This window comes from Palaemon carinicauda, chromosome 34, assembly GCF_036898095.1.
Source record: "Palaemon carinicauda isolate YSFRI2023 chromosome 34, ASM3689809v2, whole genome shotgun sequence".
Lineage (NCBI taxonomy): Eukaryota > Metazoa > Arthropoda > Malacostraca > Decapoda > Palaemonidae > Palaemon > Palaemon carinicauda.
Genome location: NC_090758.1, coordinates 65,439,095 through 65,459,094, shown reverse-complemented (window position 1 = coordinate 65,459,094; position 20,000 = coordinate 65,439,095). Strand labels below are relative to the sequence as shown.

General features: G+C 36.5%; 1 protein-coding gene across 1 annotated transcript in view; it reads left to right on the top strand.

The window, feature by feature from the left end:
• The window catches only part of LOC137626993 (uncharacterized), a 120,478-nt gene that overhangs the window by 95,215 nt on the left and 5,263 nt on the right, over positions 1-20,000 (top strand). The window contains exon 2 of the mRNA XM_068357977.1: positions 18,945-20,000. This exon is cut by the window's right edge and continues 1,410 nt beyond it. Within this exon, the coding sequence (XP_068214078.1) occupies positions 18,946-20,000 (1,055 nt within the window). The 5' untranslated portion in view covers position 18,945. The remainder of the gene's footprint in view (positions 1-18,944) is intronic.

Below are 20,000 nucleotides of genomic sequence, written 5' to 3'. Positions count from 1 at the left end.
TTGTTTTGCTTTAATAAATTTTAGCTATTTAGCATTACATAGGATTTCCTTTCGTGCTTAGTATTATTTTGGCGAAGTATTCGCCATTCTGGCCTACGCTAGGCCATGTAGCCTAGTCGTTTGGTCCTAGTACTTCATGCATGATTTTGGTTTTTCCGAGTGTAATAAAAATTTTATTGAAGCTTTAGGCTATGTTTTATACATTTAAGATTGTGTGGAATATTTCCAAGATTGTATACGAGTGAGTTTCGGTGATTTAGGTAATCGATTCTCTTGGTGCCTAGGCTAAGTTGCTTATGGAGCCTTAGTATACTTTCTCTTACTCCCCGGTTGCTTTCTTTTCTTCGGAGAAGGTATGCAATCCCTTTCCCTCTGTTTAAGCCTTGGGCTTATCCCTAAGTGGTTTTTTCCTAATAAATTTTCGATAAAACTATACTGGGGTGTTACTGTACCTTCCTGTTCCAGTAAGTCTGGTTCAAAGAGGGACAGAACAACAGAGTTTCTTAGTCTGAGTTTGTGTTTGTCTGGCTTGGGGTAGAGTCTCCCTCGCTGGCCTGACACAGACAAAGGTGGCTTAGCCTCCTTAGGTCACTACCGAAGGTTTCTGTGGATATGATTCCTTCTTTTGTGATCTACCAGACTAGTCCTTGTTGCTGTTCTCGGGGGAGGATAAGTTTCTTTCCCTGGGAGTAGCAACACCTTCCTTGCTTTGGTGCTCTGGGAGCTGGCAAGTATTGCTAGCCTCCCCCCTTGGGTCTCCCTTAGGCTAAGATAAGTTTCTTGGCTGCGGGTGATCCGTCACTAAAGCAAGGTTGGTAGGACACTCTTTTGTCCCTTCCCCCTCTATCTCTGTAATGGCCTAGCCATTACAGTACTGTACGTCGTTCTACATCTGGACCTAGTATAGGTTAGGATGTGGAATTGACTCAACCCCTTGCCGGCCGGCAGAGCTGCCGGCCGGCAAGGGTCTTTTATTTTTGAGTGCTGCCTGGACCTCCCTTGGTCCCTCATCCATGCCTGCCTGTAGAGCCAGACGGCATTGGTCAGGAAGCCTGAATTAGATTCTCCCCTTCCTTATATGCACTCTTTCGGATTGCCGGGCTTGGAGGTAGTGTACACTCTTATCCCGGCATCCATCCTATTTTTCTTCTAGTGCTGTACCCGACCCGGCTGCCGGCCTATGAGGCCGGCAGCCCGGCGGGTGTAGTCCTCTGGTTCTTTTGCTGCCGGCTGGCATCGGTCTTGTACCTTTGTCGGCCAGCTAATGTCAGCCCTTGTCTGCCGGTCACCAAGAGTGTGGCCGGCAGCTGGGTACTACCTTGTGTAGTTGCCGGCCGACATTGGCCATTGCCGGCTGGCAGTAACTGCCGGCCGGCATATGCATTTGAACCAGAGTTCTGCCGCCCTATAGCTGTTAAGTAGTATACTTTAAAGCTAGTTATGGTGTGTGCCGGCCGGCAAGTGCCGGCCAAAACGTATCCTCCTATACTGTAGTAGTATTCTTCAGTATAACATATACAGTAAGAAGAAAACTATGGTATGGGTTTTGGTACAGCACTGTGTGTTCTAACACTTTTGTGTGTTCTTGCACAGTCCTTTGCTGTTGCCCTACAGATAGGAAAGTGAGTTCTTTCCTGTCTATTATCCAGGATTTTAAAATCATTACTTAGGTGTGAGCTTCACCTGTTTCCTCTGGAAACCTTGCATTGGTTACTCTAGAAGAGATTAACCATTTGATTTTATTATCTGGAAGGCTGCAACAATGGGTTGTGAGGGAAACACAAGTGTGTGTCTTTCTTTTATGAATTGTTATGCTATACTATGCATATCCAGTGATACATAGTTCACTTGATACTCATAGAAATTTCTTCTCTTTACAGGAGGACCCTCTGAAGTGCGGAAATGTTTTCTGCAACGTCTGCAGCAAGAACCTCTGCGAACATGAGTTTTGTAGGAGACACGCAGCATGCGCTGTCTCCAAGGATGATCTCCAGTATTGGGACCCTCAGGTATGTACTGTGTGCACTAATCTGATTACTGAGGCCTTTGATTCCCCTAGGACGGCGGAATCCAGGGATATAGCAAGGGAGAAGCTTCGTACCTGGGTAAGTGGCTTCCAAAAGAACACCTCTGGCCCTTATCTTCCAAGTGAGAAGATGAGGGCTTATCTTTTTCCTAAGGCATCAGCTGATGAAGTGATTCCCCAGCCTCAAGAGGAGATCCCCTAAGGTTAGATCCAGGTGGATGTTGAAGTCGCGGTTGCGATGCAAGACATCCAGTTAGATGACAGGATGTCTGACGTGGACGAGCGTTTGGAAGAAGACCTCCTGGCAGAAGGCCAGGATGAAGTTCAAGCGAGTCCAGAAGTCGACTGTCTGCGCTTCATTACAGAAAACCGGGACCCTGCAGCTCATGATTTTCTCTCCCTTGCGGTGAGAAAGCGTTTCGGGATTTCGATAGCCAGCATAGACTTCCTAGAGGAATATAAGTGCAAATCGACTAGAAGGCAATATGAGTCATCTTGGAGAAAATGGGTGGCCTTTGTAAAGGCGAAGAATCCGCAGGAGATCTCGACAGACTTCTGCTTATCTTTCTTCATCCACCTCCATGGTCAAGGGTTGGCAGCTAACACGATTTCAGTGTGTAAGTCTGCTTTGATGAGACCCATTTTAAATGCCTTCCAGATCGATCTAGGTAACGAGATCTTTAATAAAGTTCCGAAAGCCTGCGCTAGGCTCAGACCTTCAGCACCTCCAAAGCCCATTTCATGGTCTTTAGACAAAGGTCTTCATTTCGCTTCCCTGTTGAGCAATGAAGAATGTGCGTTAAAGGATTTGACACAAAAAGTTATTTTCCTATTTGCACTCGCGTCCGGGGCCAGGGTTAGTGAGATCGTAGCCCTCTCGAGAGAGGCAGGTCATGTTCAGTTCCTGGATGGGGGGGAACTGAACCTGTTTCTGGATCCTACGTTTCTCGCCAAGAATGAGTTACCCACCAACAGGTGGGGTCCCTGGAGAATCTGCCCTCTGAAAGAAGATTCATCTCTATGTCCAGTAGAATGCCTAAAGGTCTATCTTCGTAGAACTTCAGACTTCAAGGGTGGTCAACTATTCAGGGGAGAAACATCAGGCTCAAATTTATCTCTGAATCAACTCAGAGCGAAAATCACATATTTTATTCGCAGAGCGGATCCTGACAGTACACCCGCAGGTCACGATCCGAGGAAAGTTGCCTCATCCTTAAATTTCTTTAATTGTATGGATTTTGAACATCTCCGTTCATACACTGGCTGGAAGTCTTCCAGAGTGTTCTTTCGCCACTATGCGAAGCAAGTAGAGGAACTTAAGAGATCTGTGGTAGCAGTGGGTCGTGTAGTTAACCCTACTGTTTAACTCTGCGAGGAACAGTGGTCTTAATTGGGACGATTAAGTCCAGGGTGAGTGTGTAGGTACATACTGTACTACAAACTAAATGAGGGCACCGAGTGCCCACATAGACTGTTCCTTTTTCAAAGGTGAACCTAGCATAAGTGCAGACATGTGTGCCGAGCGTTTCTAACGCTAATGTGATTGATTTGTAATACAGACTTTTATGACTTGATACCTTGGTATCTTAAAAAAGTGGCATTTGATGTTTTTTCTTTCAGATAAACAAGTTCTGTTTACTATCATACTTATGCTTAAAGTTTTGGGTTATTTTCTTATATATATATATATATATATATATATATATATATATATATATATATATATATATATATATATATATATATATATATATATATATATATAATTGTTGTTAACCTATCTATTTATTGTCTGTCAATAAACTTGTTCTTGAGAACCTTGCGTCTCTTTCACCTGTGTCAATTTGTTGGTATAATTGAGCATTTATTCTATGTACCTTATCTGGGATAATTTTAATAGAATTGTTCTTTTATGCAAGCTATGTTGCATTGGTTTATGTAGTCCCCTAATGGGAGGACTCCGTCCCATAAAGGGACGAGGGCGGTTTTATTAGTTTCTTCCTATGCGGATATAAACCTTTGTCCAATACAAGTATTGTGCGGATTACTGGTCAATATTTCATATTGACGCAGTGGTTCTTTACAAACTATGCTTTACTTAATATAGGGCGAGACCACTATATTAGCTTGCCTGGTATTCATACATAGGTATATGTACTCTTCGAGACTTTTCCAGAGTCTAGTAGGACTCTTCCCTGTAGGGGGCAGGAAGCTCTAACATGGTTTATAGTTAGTTGAAAAGATGTATAACGGTAACATCATAGGTCTCTAGGTCTAGTCGACCGGGAAAAATTACCTCCGGGGAGTACGGCACGTTCTGAGAATCCACAGATACAGTAATGCTCTGGTATACTTCCATCAGGACGACATGGCTTAAGCCCAAAAAACGGATTTTGAGAGAAGCGAAAAATTTATTTTTGGGTGAGATGGCCATGTCGTCCTGATGGACCCGCCCTTGCCTTTCTAAGAAAGGGCTGTAGGACCCCTCCCTACATACAGTATTTGTAGCACCTTGTGTACGCTACAAGGAATACATATGGCGCTAAGATTGGCGCCAGGCACGCTTACGAATCGGGAGATAGGGAGCCTTGGGAGCGGCTCCCCCATTTTCTTTCCCCAATTCGTTTTTGCCAATCGCCCCCTACGAGACGAAATTTCTGTTCGGGATGCAGATTGCCATGTGGCGTGTCAAGAATACGTCCTCTGATATGTCGCGATATCCCTTTCAGAAGGGATATTCGCTCCAGGAGTTAGAATTCAGGTACCTTAAGGTAAATTCTCTGAGAATATCGCCGTAGTTGTAATATACCCTAGGAAGCTACCCTATAGGAACTTCCATCAGGACGACATGGCCATCTCACCCAAAAATAGATTTTTCGCTTCGCTCAAAATCCGTTTTATATATATATATATATATATATATATATATATATATATATATATATATATATATATATATATAGATAGATATATATATATATATATATATATATATATATATATATATATATATATATATATATATATATATATATATATATATATATATATATATATATATATATATATATATATATTTATTTATTTATTTACACGGATATATATATATATATATATATATATATATATATATATATATATATATATATATATATATATATATATATATATATATATATATATATATATATATATATATATATATATATATATATATATATATATATATATATATATATATATACATATATATATATATATATATATATATATATATATATATATATATATATATATATATATATATATATATATATGGATATATATATATATATATATATATATATATATATATATATATATATATATATATATATATATATATATATGTATATATATATATATATATATATATATATATATATATATATATATATATATATTTATATGGATATATATATATATATATATATATATATATATATATATATATATATATATATATAAGTGTGTGTTTGTGTGTTTGTGTTTGTGTGTGTGTGTGTGTTTGTGTGTGTGTCGAGTCCATCCTGGAGGAAGTGCCAAAGTTTCCAATATGTGAAACATTTTCGCGGAGATTTATCGTAATTGTCTTAGTTCTCTAGTGTAATTATCTCTCTCAGTACTTTCGATTCTAACTATGAAATAAGAAAAAGTCTCAATAGTCCCACTGGAAGTTTCCAATATTCTTGCATATATAAAATGATATTAATACAGCTGTCTAATTAAAGTTCCTTGTTCTTAGTCTTGCTCCAATGAAGCAAGGAACTTTCACAGACAATCCCTATCCATGAGCTAGTGGTGTCTGCAGTGTTAGTGTGGCTTTGGTACTAATGAGTTAATAATGGTTACTATACATTCTAGTATTCCGATGATATAACCAAAGAGGGAATTTGATAAAAGGAAGATCTAGTTTTACGGTTATGCTGTGTAGTTTCTAAAGACTGTCTAATGAAAGACAAGAATAAAGTATCATATGCAACATAAATGACAAAGAAATATTTTGTTTCCTGCTCCTGGGCCGGTAACTCATTGTGTATAGGGAAGACTCTCTTGTTCAGAAATACCAGAACTCGACATAGCACTTCTATTTTTTTCAAATTCCTCTGCTATGAGTCATATCATTAACATGCCATGATCCTCATAGAAAGGAACCAATATTTTAATTTACTGAAAGGCTACACGCACCTAAACTAACACAGAATTGCAGTCAACAAATTTCCAAGAGAAAACAATTACCATACTACATTGCAAAGGGCTATAGAGAAGGGAGGGGTCCTGAACCCCACACAGGACTTTCCTGGAATTAGTGATTTCATTCTTCAAATACTCCTTTTTTAGCAATTAAGATTTTAAGTGTCTCCATTGACTTGCAGAACTTTGCACAGAAAAAGAAAAACAATAGTTTAGAAAAATTCATGAGACTTTTGACGAAGTAGGAGAAATTACAGATACAAATGTATAAAAGGCTTTCTTCTAGATTATCCGTTTGCAAACACACAGAACATACATATGAATATGTTTCAGCTATCAAGAATAAAAATTAATATTTGAGTTTTACCTCAGGAAGTCTGGCTGGTGAATACTGACTACTCGATATCACTTCCCCGAAGGAACTTCAATATTTGAGGGATCACTAGATTGAAAGTTCTAGAGCAAGATTTTCTGCCAGAGGTTAAAAAGATTTTTTTTTTCTATGCAAATCTTTATATCAGTGTTACGTCTTAGAATTAGTCTCTCAACATCAACAAAAACGCTATAACTTCAAACATATCTATGTGAAATGTTGAAAACTGAGAGGACCATTATCTGAACAAACACGTTTCCTCTAAATGTCCTCCCTAACCTGATCAAGATGTGTAATTGAAGGAGGGGCTATTATAACGATCATGGCCAAGGAATATAATACTATCTATGACCTCAGAACTCTATTGAAATGACTATGCAAATGAGCTCGATGGTTTCAAAACTCTTTCAACCTGTCGTTTAACACTGGATCAACTATTGATGTAGAATGATGAAAGAATAAAAGCATTTCCTGTGTTCACCTGGTAGAAACAAAACAGAATGGTGAAAGAATAAAACCATTTCCAGTGTTCACCTGGTAGAAACAATCTGTCCTTCCTTAAAGGTTTTGGCAGATATTCTTTTGTTACCCATAGTGCGGGCATCAACATGATCCATTGGATACCTAGTTATTTAGGTATCCGTCTTTATAATAATCTGTATTTGTTCTATGTTGTCAACTGTACTGCACATGTTTTAACCAAGCTTGTACACTATAGCATTACTGTTTTTTTTTTTTAATCTCTTGATCTTCCAGACGCTGTTAAACCTGTTTAAAGTGGCCATGGAAGTCTTGCATTTTTTTAATATTTTGTCATTCTTTCCCTTAACTATGTGTATAATACCTCGTCATCCCTTTCAATAAACTCAGTTGCTTTCAGATAACCTCCCTGTTGAAACTAATAGTATATATTGCTAAATTGGTGAGGACCTAAGTGACTACTTCACACCGCCTTTCTGTTCTGACATTACTCTTCCATTGTTAAAATTCCGAGCACAAAACCTGACTTTTTGATGCGCACCGCAGGGAGGAAACTGCCAGTAGAAAATGATTCACCTAGTTACAGTATTTGAAGTTTTGTTTCGCATCTAGAGAGTTATTTGCTCAAGCAGTATAGCTGACTACATCTTTCCTGAGATCCCGAGGACGCCTTCCCAGAAATCTTTGACTGACTTTGCGACAAAGTGGATGCCCCAATAGAGTAGGATGGCCTTAAAAAATACCTCAAGGAGCAGTTGTACTCATATTTGCTCGCTACCCATATAGCCAAGCTTTCCAGCTTTTTTAAAAGACGTTCGGGGACCAAAAGGTTTTACCCATTCTTAGGGAAGTAACCAGTATTGATCATTATAAATCCTTAGAAGACAGCTCTCCTCTTGAAATGAGCCTACTTCGTACCCTTTGGGTACTAAGCCCACCCAAAACTATATGTGCTTACATCCCTGATGATAATACATTACCCATGAAGGACCTCATCACCAAAGTCGGTGACTTTATGGACTGGCACTTTACCGTCCTCAGGGACTCAACTCATGACAAAGAAGAGACCTATCTAACACCAACAGATGTTGACGTAAGTGTCGTAACGCACAGATGCCTGCCTTGAAATATGCTAGGCCTGTGTCAGAGCCACCCTCCACCCACATATATCTCCCCCCACTCACTCCCGAAACAACATCCTCTCTGGTCATTTCCTGATGCACATCAACCCGGCATTTCTGCTAATACCACTCCGACAACTAGGATGCTATGAAAAAATGTGTGGATGGCTGTGTGTGGATAAAAAATTAGTAAGTAAGCAATTGCTGGCGTTTTTGGTTTCCTCTATCACCTAACTTTTCTTTTTACTTGCTGCTGGTACGTTTGTGCGATTTCTTGTAGACACCAGAGATTACCGTTCCCCCCTACTAAAGTCACTCTCCATGATACAACGAGGTCATTCTACGCCTGATCATGTCCACCAGGTAGCCTTCAACGGATCTGAGATCAACAGACCAGGGTACTAAACCTTTATTCTAAGATTTAAGAGTGCTAAAAACTAATGGGAATTCCTTGTTGCTGACGTAACATTACTGCCACTTTGCGAGTATTTCCTTGCACATTTACACCTCTTGGTTGTTTTGGAGCATCTACGATTAGTCGACACTGACTTCTACTTGTCGACATCTGTTCAACCCACCCTCTCTAACCTCAAACTCCACATCAGCGCACCCATGGGTCCCTACACCCACCTCCTCACGTTGTACCCGTAAGTCTCCCATACTGAACTTCACCAAACGGCCAAGGTTGTTGCGAAGGAAAGTATTTATCCTCCATTCAAGGAGATGGGGACCCCAGCCTTTGCCATGTTCAGGCGTCTGGCACTGGACCTTCTGAATATTGCTAAACAAACATGCACCAGAATAAAAGAAATGGGCCATGTCCTAAAGGACTCAGGCCCGTGGTCCTCGCCTTTACACATATTCCTGAAGAAATAAGGCTCCCTACTCCCTTGTGGGGATTACTGTATCTGAACTTGCAGAGAGAAAAAGATCACTATCCTCTCACACACATCGATGACATTATCTCCGACTTGCAAAAGCAATTTTTTTTCCTCGCTCAACCTCTTAAAGGCCTATTATCAGGTGATCATGAACCCTTAAGACCTCCTGAAGACAACCATCACCAACCCTTTCAGTAAGTTCACCTTCAATTACTCCTCTTTTTGGCCTTCGTAATAATGTAGTCACTTTTCAACTCCTCATGAAAGGCAACTCATAGAACCCTATCTTCTGCGTAGGTTACGTGGATGACTTACTTCTATTCTCTTCCTTCAAAGAGGAACACCCCCAGCAGTTACTCATCATTCTCGACCATCTACAATGAAGCGGCCTTGTAGTCCGGTACGACTTGTGTACCTTTGGCATCAATTAAGTATCATTCTTTGGGCATCAGATCACTAGTGGAAAAGTCAGCCCCCTCCCTGAGAAGGTAAAAGTCCTTCAGATATTTCCGAAACCCTAGACAGTCTAAGCACTACGAGTGGTTTTAGGTATGATACACTTTTAACACTGGTTTATGACAGACATCGCCAACAACACTATTACACGAGATTGGTTCGCTTCAGAAGGCGCAATTCTGCAACACATAGAATACCTCATCACATGTTGCTGCTGTCGACTTTCCGATGCCATATAACCGTCTTCTCTTCTCCATTATTGCCAGTGACGTCACTATCAGTGCACTACTCTAGAAGCTGTTCTGTGTCTTGCACTCTTATCTGCCTTCTACAATAGAAAAATCTCGAAATCTGAACCTAGTAAATCTAACCTTGACCGCAAATTGCTGTCCATCACTTAAACAACAAATTAGATTTCACGCCCTCTATCATTCACACAAAATGTTTGCCAATAAGATGAAATACCATTCCTACATGAAAATAAAGAATTTTACTACACGAGATACGTAGTTGAAAGGACATCAAATAAAGACATTTTCCCAGAAGAAAATTCCAAGCATATATTGCGAGTCTGGCCACCCAAAGAAAACTTAGTTCAAAATAAGGAGCAGCTTCTAAGTATATATGTAAAAATGCTACACATTAACCCATTAAGGCAGTGGTAGCTACATAATCCGAGTTGCAACGAATAGGGAAGGCAAACTCAAAAGCCAAAAAAATTCACCTTTTTCTACTGTTATAAAAAAATATTACATTACTGTCTAAAGTGGATAAAATCTTTAAAAAAATCAAAATTTTGAATTTATTGTGTTGCAATTAGTGCTGGAATTGTGTAAATCTTTGAAACTGGCCCATAGAGATTCATATCAAAATGTGAAGAAAATTTATTTTGACTTATCTTTGTGTGAGCTAAATTTTAAGTTTATCTGCTATTTTGTGTATTTTTTATTTTTTTTTTTTTTTAGAGTTTAATCCTTAGAGTGTTAAAGGTTGTCTATTTTCATTAAGTATCAAGATGAAATGTTGATGTAGAATTTAATTTCAAGTGAAAAAAGTGATTATATACTTTTCATATGTATTTATTTTTGTTCATCTTAGCCTAAGGCTTTATGCTAATATAATATTTAAAGTCAAGTGATTATATAATTCTCAGTGTAACATTTCTTTTGTCCTAATCTAAGTTTTGCTCAGTCTTAGTATTCAGAGTGATTTTTCCTTATGTATATTCTTTCAAAGTGTTGTAATTTTTATAAACTATATATTTATTTGCTTGTAAAGAGTGTATAATTTCAATCAACAGTGTATGTTACAGTACTCTCTCGTATTCCAGTTAAACAATTGAAGTAAGAGGCTGTTTGTATAGTTCTTAATAATAATTACCGGCCTTTTTTCAGTGTACTTAAGAGACCATTGGATATTCAATGTAAATATATATTGCTTTTTGGGAGTTATTTAAATGTCTCAGAGCTCAGGTATTGATATTTCTAAAATAAACGGTTTAATGTAAAAACAAAAATGTAAGTTTGGAACTCGATAGGATGCATAGTTTACCAGCCTATATATATATATATATATATATATATATATATATATATATATATATATATATATATATATATATATATATATATATATATATATATATATATATTGGTTCCCAGACCACGGGACCATAATATAATAAATTTCTGGTGCCCAGATTTCTGGGATCGAGTGAGTCTGCTTCAAGTATTGATGATAACAGGGCTATGTTTTCGTTAAAGGTTTGAACAATTTCGTGTTGATAGGATTTTTTGTATTGTTAGGACAGTTTTGGAGAGGTATTAGATATAGTAAAATACAAGATGGGACAGTTTAATATCCAAGAGTTTTTGAAAAACTCGAAGGTTCAGGAATTTTCAGAAGCTAATGTAACTATATTTCAATAGCTCTCCATTCCAAGGGCATATGGTGGTCTTGCAATGAGAGGGATGATTAAAGACCAAATCAAGTGTCTAGCTTTAGATGCGTTGATAAACTCGGGGAAATTGTCTGTAGAAGATATTGTAGCAGTTCATGAACTGTTGGAGGAGGGTGAAGAAGAATTTGTAGCAAAGCAAGGACCAGTCAACCACAAACCGAAAGATTGAAACAGATAGGGAAGCAGAGACTGAGATTTGACAAATTGCAGCAAAGTAGAATTTGACTAAGTTAAAGATGATGTCAGAAGAGAAAGTAGTAGCACAACGTGCGAGGGAAATCAAAGCAAGACAAGAAGAAGCAAAAAGAGAAGAAGCCAGAGAAGTAGGAAGACATGGGATGAGAATGGAAGATAAAGAGAGAAAATACGAAAAAGAGATAGAAACGAGAAGAAAAAGAGAGGGAAGAGAAAATGGAATTTGCACGACACACAAGAGAATTGGAACTGTTGAATGCCAGTGCAAAGTCTGCAACGCAGACAGAGGTGAAACCTACTATGCACTATACCGTGTTTACTGTGATGAACACCCAGAGGTTAATTCCAAAGCTCACAAAAGAGGCTCATGAGAAATTTTTCGATCATTTTGAAATGGTCACATCGACGATGCAATGGCCAGAAGATAAATAGTCTGAGTTATTGTAAAGTGAACTCCTTTGGAAAGTTCGCAGTTCTTATCTATCCTTATCTCAGGACCAGAGGAAGGAGTATCAAGAAGTGAAGAGGAACATACTATAACTGCAACATATGACCTCTGAATATTATGATGAAAGGTCCTGAAGTTTGAGGAATGACGAGAAGATTACTTTCCTTAATTACGCTTATAAGATACAGCAATGTTTTAAGAGATGAACAGAGGCAGCTAATGTGAGTACATGGCTGATTAAGAAGTTTATAGTACTAGAACAATATCTACGAGGAATTCCTAAACATATTCAAACCTACTTGAGAGAGAGAGGTGAGGAGACTTGATCAAGCCGCTTAACTGAGCGAAGATTATAATATTATCAGTCGTAAACCCTCCTCAGAAATGTAGTTTCAACCGTTCTTCCGACCAAGTGTCAATTATTCCCTGAACCATGGAAACCAGTTCAGTAATAAATATGTGAACCCGTTCAAAATTTATAACGAAAGTAGCATTGATACTGTTCCTTTGCAGAATGTGATAGTACCACAGCGACAATTGTCGTAACGTCCTCCTCCAAGACGTGCAAAAGGTTAATATTTTCTGCTGTAAGTGTGATAAGAGCGGAAAGGGTGAAGACGAAAATAAACCCCGCTACATTTGCACGATGAAGAGGACAAACCCAAAGAGCGTGGATACCTTTAAACCATATATTTATTCATACAATAGACTGGGATGAGTGAACCCCGGTCCAATATTGCACGACACGAGTTGCAACCATAGTGTGGTGATACAAGGAACACAGGCGTTGGTGGTGCAGTCTCTCACAGGACACTCGGTTATTTTGAAGGGAATAGGAAAATAAGAAGTTACCCCTTTTTGCCATTTGAAACTGTCATATGAGTTTGTGACAGGTAATTTTGATTTTGCACTAAAGGCTGACGAAGAAGTAGAAGTCCAGCTGGGTAATGAGGTTGGTGGAGCACCGTCTGTGCCTTTTCCCATTATAACGGAGAAACCATTTAAGTATACTCCTATGACTGAACTCGAGAAGGACTCCCGCATCTGTTTCCTAGTTGTGTGACAACAAGGAGTATGACGAAGAAAGTGCCTGATGAAAAAAAAAAAAAATCGAAGAAGAAATGAACTTTGAGGAATTTTTTTGCAAAAGGAGGGTTCCCTTGGTGATATGCAAGAGGAAGACTCCCGAGTAACCTCAAGAGGACAGGAACAACTTACGTTTAGACAAGAAGACAAAGAAGAAAGTTAATGATCAACATTGTGGGAACTTTACTAAGGAAGAGAAAAGGTCATGAATATATGATAACCATGATGTGTCCAGTGATAAGATACCCTGAAGCCAAACCCGTTCGGAACATCATTCCCCAAAAACTCTTAGAAGGTACTAGATTTTTTCACTAAGTCTGGTATTCCAGTAATAATTCAAAGTAACTGATGAACAAATTTAACGTCAAAATTATTTCAGGACGTAGTGAAACTGTTGGATGTGAATCAACATCCATAAACTACTTATCATCTGGAGACCAGAGGTGCAGAAGAGAGGTTTCATCAAACTTAGATAAGTTTGTTAACAAAGTTCTGCAACGAAACAGGGAATGAATGGGATATCGGAATACCGTAGATGTTATTTGATGAATGTAACGCTTATCAAGAAAGAATAGTATGTACCCAGAATGGAATGGTATTTGGACGACAAGTATAATGACTGATTGAAATGTTAGCAGAAAAATTGAAGGACCGACAGGAAATGTATGGAGAATATGTCAAGAATTTGAGGACAAGGATTGGCGAGAGAAGAGAAATCTCCCTAGAAAACCTTATAACGAGTTAAGAAAAAGTGCAGAAAAGGCTTCATATGACAAGTAAGGGCAGACAATTCTCAGTAGGACAACAGGTATTAATTTTCTTGCTGATAAGGAGATTCCCACCCACCAACAAGTTCCAGGAACCATTAAAGATTTTGGGGATAATCAGTGACCTATCCTACGTTACTGGAACCTCAGGAAGTAGGGAAAGGCAAAGGAGAGTACATGTTTGCCGACTGAAGTGCCACTTAAGCGAAAACAGGAAAGAAACTTCACAAGTGTGTATGGCACAAACCATACCATCCATGGAAGACTACGATGGATGTAAGTTAGAGGCCGTAAGTAATGTGAGTATTTCTTCCATCATTCAGAACCAGGAAGAGAAACTAACTCATTTGAACCAGGAGCAACAAGAGAAATTAAGCCGATTAATCAGAAGTTTCCATAAAATTGTCTCATACTTCGCAAAACTAACCAACCTGACGAAGCATGAGATACACCTCAAAACAATAAAAAGACCATTTAAACAACGTGAGTATTGACTATCGCCGTATCACTGAAAGGCCATGAGAAAGGGAACGGACTATTTGTTATAAAACGGATTAGCCGAACAGAGTTCTAGCCCTTACAGTTCTCCATACTTATTAGTGAAAAAACTGGAATTATTTTTTAGGATGTGTATAAACTACCGAAAGTTTAATTTGACCAGTGTGGCCGATAATTACCCATTGCTGCTCATTGACCACCTTCTCAACAATAAGGACAAGCAAGGTTCGTCTCCAAGGTTGATTTGTTAAAAGGCTATTATCAAATTCTTTTGGATGACAATGCAAAATTGTTATCACTTTTATAACCGTATTTGGGTTATATCAATACACCGTCAGGCCTTTTGGCCTAATGACAGCCCCGCTGCTTTGCAACGAGTAATGGATAACCTTCTAGTGTTGAAAGAATGAACAGGCATAAATCTCGATGATATTGTAGTATATTCATCGACCTAGGAAGAACATCTCTGAATCCTGAAGAAGGTATTTAAAAAGCTCTGAGGAGCACACTTGCTGATTAACCTGGAGAAGAGCGAATTTGGAAAGGAGAGAGTTTGGTACTTGGGATTTGAAGTAGAAAAAAAGACTAATCAATCCGGTAGGCTATAATGTCGAAAGATTTAGCAAAGTATCGACCATCCACCACCCCCCCCCCCATGAGGAAGCAATTATAACGTATTTTAAGGACGGCAGGATTCTATCGACGTTTCTTCCCGAAATTTTTGGCTGTAGTAGCCCCTTCAATAAATTTGACTAGCCCCACGAAAAAAATTGTATGGACCAGCGAGTGCTAGGAATCCTTCGACAAGATAAAGGCCTTATTAACTTTGTAACCGATACTGAGAGCACCTGATATCAAACCAAGAAGAGAAAAAAAGATAGAATAGCGTGTTCGAGTGTACCCCTGAGCAAGAGAACTCTAACCAAAGACATTGGAAGATCATGGTACAGAGGCGATGCCACTACCCAACACTAGAAAACAATGGTTTGATTTTGGAGTGTCCTTTTCCTAAAAGAATTCCTTACCATAGATAAAGAGTCTCTTCTCTCCTTACCTAGAAGAAAGTGGCCACTGAACAATGATAGTGCAGTTACCCCTTAGGTGAAGGAGAATTTTCAATACTTTTATAATCTCAGTGTTGTCAGGTGTATGAGGACAGAGAAGAATATGTAAAGAATAAGCCAGACTATCCAGTGTATGTGTAGGCAAAGATAAAATGAGCCGTAACAAGAGGGAAGAATCCAAGGTAGATGTAAATTGATGATATGTTTAAGAATTAACTTTTTATTTCAAGTTTTTTTGTTACAAAGTCTTACGTAATATGTTTAAGAGTGTTATGTGAACATATGAAATATGAACAGGTCTTATGTAATGTTCTTTTATATTTTTATGAGGTATTGCGTCATGTTTGTCAGAGAATACGCCATAAGCAACGTGTTTTGTAAATTTCCCAAAAAATCTAGTGATAGTAAGTTATCTTTTTTTCATAATTCAGGGACAAAGGGTGGGTGGAACTAGCTGAGCTGAAAAAGAGTCACCTCACTATGTGTGATAGTTGCCAAAGGAAACCCAGGTTCTGTTTACTTTTGTGTGAGTAAGAGTTCGAGAGTACAATACTTGGTAGTTTAGACACTTTTGCTCATTCCCCCACGCTTCCCAGTTCTTCGGGAAGTTTCTGGAAGTGGCTAAATTTTATATATAAAGGCACCCCCAGGGATAGATATATAAATAGATATTCCTAGCCTTAAGACAGCCATCATCCCCTCTCTCGCTCTCGCACGCAGCTCAGTGTATTATTTTTAAAGTGTTCAGTGAAAATTCAATGTTTTGGTTTCACTAGTACTTATAATCATAGTGAGTACTTATAAAAATTCTCAGAGAATTTTTGTAAACGGGCCTGTAGAAAGGTTAGGTATTTTTACTGTGGACTGGTTATATATTTTTCGTTAGGTGTCAAACTTAAATATTGTATTCAGATTTAACGTTAAGTGAAACAGGTGACTATAATTTTCATAAGTGTTATTTCTCTTTCTTAGTCAAAGGTATATTCAGATTTAACATTTTCATGTCAAGAAAATATATAATTTTCAGAGAGTGACATTTTAGTCTTAATCTCAATTTTGTTGTGACTTGATATTTCGACTGATTTATTTGTTATTGTGAATTCTTTTGAAGTCTTGTAATTTATACAGAACCAATTTATTTTTGTAAATTTTGTATTAATACTTTCACCATTGTTTGTAATTGTATTCCTCTCATCCTATTATGAACTGAAGTTAGACCTATCTGAATATTCATAATAATAATTACCCAGTTTTCTTTTAAGTGTACTTAAGATATCTTTGGATATTCAGAGATTTATAGATTGCTTCCTGGGAATTATTTAACTATTTCGGAGGTTTTGTAATTATATTTTATAATGTAACAGTTTTAATGTAAATTCAAACAGGTGAGTTTCGAATTCGAGAGGTTGATCAACTGGTCAGTCGTGATATACAGAATATAATATATTTGGGTCCCAGTCACTACCCATAGTATAACATATATTTTGGTTCCTAGACCAGGGAGCCATAATCATACAATCTATTTTTGGTGCCCAGACCTAGTAGCCATCACCGTATAATATATATATATATATATATATATATATATATATATATATATATATATATATATATATATATATATATATATATGTGTGTGTATATATATATATATATATATATATATATATATATATATATATATATATATATATATATATATATATATATATTCAGTATTTGTATATATATATATATATATATATATATATATATATATATATATATATATATATATACAGTATATTAGTGTTATCATGATTATTGTTATTATTACTTGCTAAGCTACAACCCTAGTTGGAAAAGCAGGATGTTATAAGCCCAGGGGCTCCAACAGGGAAAATAGCTCAGTGAAGAAAGGAAACAGAAAAAAATAAAATATTTTAAGAAGAGCAACAAGACTAAAATAAATATCTCCTATATAAACTATAAAATACTTTAACAAACCAAGAGGAAAAGAAATAACATAAAATAGTGTGCCCAAGTGTACCATCAAGCAAGAGAACTCTAACCAAAAAGACAGTGGAATACCATGGTACAGAGTCTATGGTACTACCCATGATTAGAAAGCAATGGTATGATATTGGAGTGGTCTTGTCCTAGAAGAGATTCTTACCATAGCAAAAGATTCTCTTCTAACCTTAAAAAGAGAAAAGTTTCCACTGAACTATTACAGTGAAGTAAGAAGAATTGTTTGGTAATCTAAGTGTTCTCCGGTGTATGAAGACAGAGGAAAATGTTTAAAGAATAGGCCAGACTACTGAGTGTGCGTGTGTGTAGGCAAACGGAAAATGAACCGTAACCAGAGAGAAGGATCCAATGTAGTACTGTCTGGTCAATCAAAAAACCCCATAACTCTCTAGTGGTAGTATCTCAACTGGTGGCTAGTGCCCTGTTCAACCTATAAAATTTTAATTAAAGATAATCTAAATAGAATAGTGTGCCCGAGTGTACCCTCAAGCAAGAGAACTGTAACCCCAAAGGGAGGTTGAAGTGCACTGTTTTTTTTTGCTCGATTTCTTTTGATATATATATATATATATATATATATATATATATATATATATATATATATATATATATATATATATAAATGCGTATATATATGATATATATATATATATATGTGTGTGTGTGTGTGTATATAATATATATATATATATTTATATACATTTATATATATATATAAATGTATATAAATATATATATATATATATATATATATATATATATATATATATATATATATATATATATATATATATATATATATATATATATATATATATATATATATTATACACACACACACACACATATATATATATATATATATATATATATATATATATATATATATATATATATATATATATATATATATATATATATATATATATATATATATATATATATATATATATATATATATATATATATATATATATATATATATATATATATATATATATATATATATATATATAAATAAATATATATATATATATATATATATATATATATATATATATATATATATATGTATATATATATATATATATATATATATATATATATATATATATATATATATGTGTGTGTGTGTGTGTGTGTGTGTGCGTGTGTGTGTGTGTGTTTGTGTGTGTATACATGTTTTTGTAACATTTGATATTTTATGATAAGAGGTAAAAATATTTGAAGAAGATATTTAGGATTTTTAAAAAGCAGGGAAAATTAATTGAAATTCTATTCACATTTTGAATTACAATTTATTACATCCCTAATCATTGTATTTTTTTTTTTTTACTTCGTTACAGGATGACTCCTGTATTCAATGAATCTGACCGGTATAAGATCAGACTATGGAAGATCTCCGATGAGATTATAAGTCCTTTGTTGAGGCAGTTTCTCAACTGGGGAAACCCAGATTGGGATCAGAAAATAAAATTCTTAACTTACCTGGAGAACAAAAATGTAGAGATCAATAAACTAAAGAAGAAGCTCTATCCAGAACAGCTTAAGACGTTACAGAAGTATCCGCCAGATGTTGCTAAGTGGGATATAACCCTTATTTGTCTCCTTTTGAAACATTGTAAAGGAGTCTTTGCTGGCAAAGATGACATTGCTTGGTCATCAGGAAGCGGTAAAGAGCCAGAATGTCTTATCACATATTTAAAAGACATAAGAAACACCATAGCTCATGAAGCTCTCAGTCTAAATCAGAAAGATTTCTTTGACAAAATTGAAGAAATCCGTACACTAATGGAGAGAGCACTGTGCAGTGTTGGTAATATATGTTCACATGTCAGCCAGACAGAGATTGATGCAAATGTTGCTAATTTCAACAAAAAGCTCAATGAAATAAGAGATGCAGACATTTCGCCAAAGACCCTTGATGAGTACAAGAAGGAATTGCTCTTCTCTGAACAGATGGCATTGATAAGGAATAAAGGTGTTCCATTCTTGAAAGATGTCTTGAATCGAAATACAACCATAAATCCACTATCCTTAATAGTGAAAGGAGATGGAAGGCAGTTGCCAGTGAATGAAATATTCACAGAAATAGAACTGAATCAGGATGGAAAGAATAAGGAGGTTTTACTGGAGGACATAATAGATGTAGCCTCGGGATCTGACGCTGGAAGTTTTATTTTGCTCAAAGGACATGCAGGAATGGGCAAGAGCACTCTAGTGAAAAAGATAACATCTGATTGGGCCAACCAAAGATCCTCCATCAAAGGCCTCAGCTCTTTTCATCTGCTCTTTTATGCAGAATTAAGAGATATTATTAATACATTTGTTAGGCTTATTAAATTCTCTTTGGGAGAAAAAGTTCATCGCTCATTCAGGGATGAAGACCTTGTTGAAGCTGT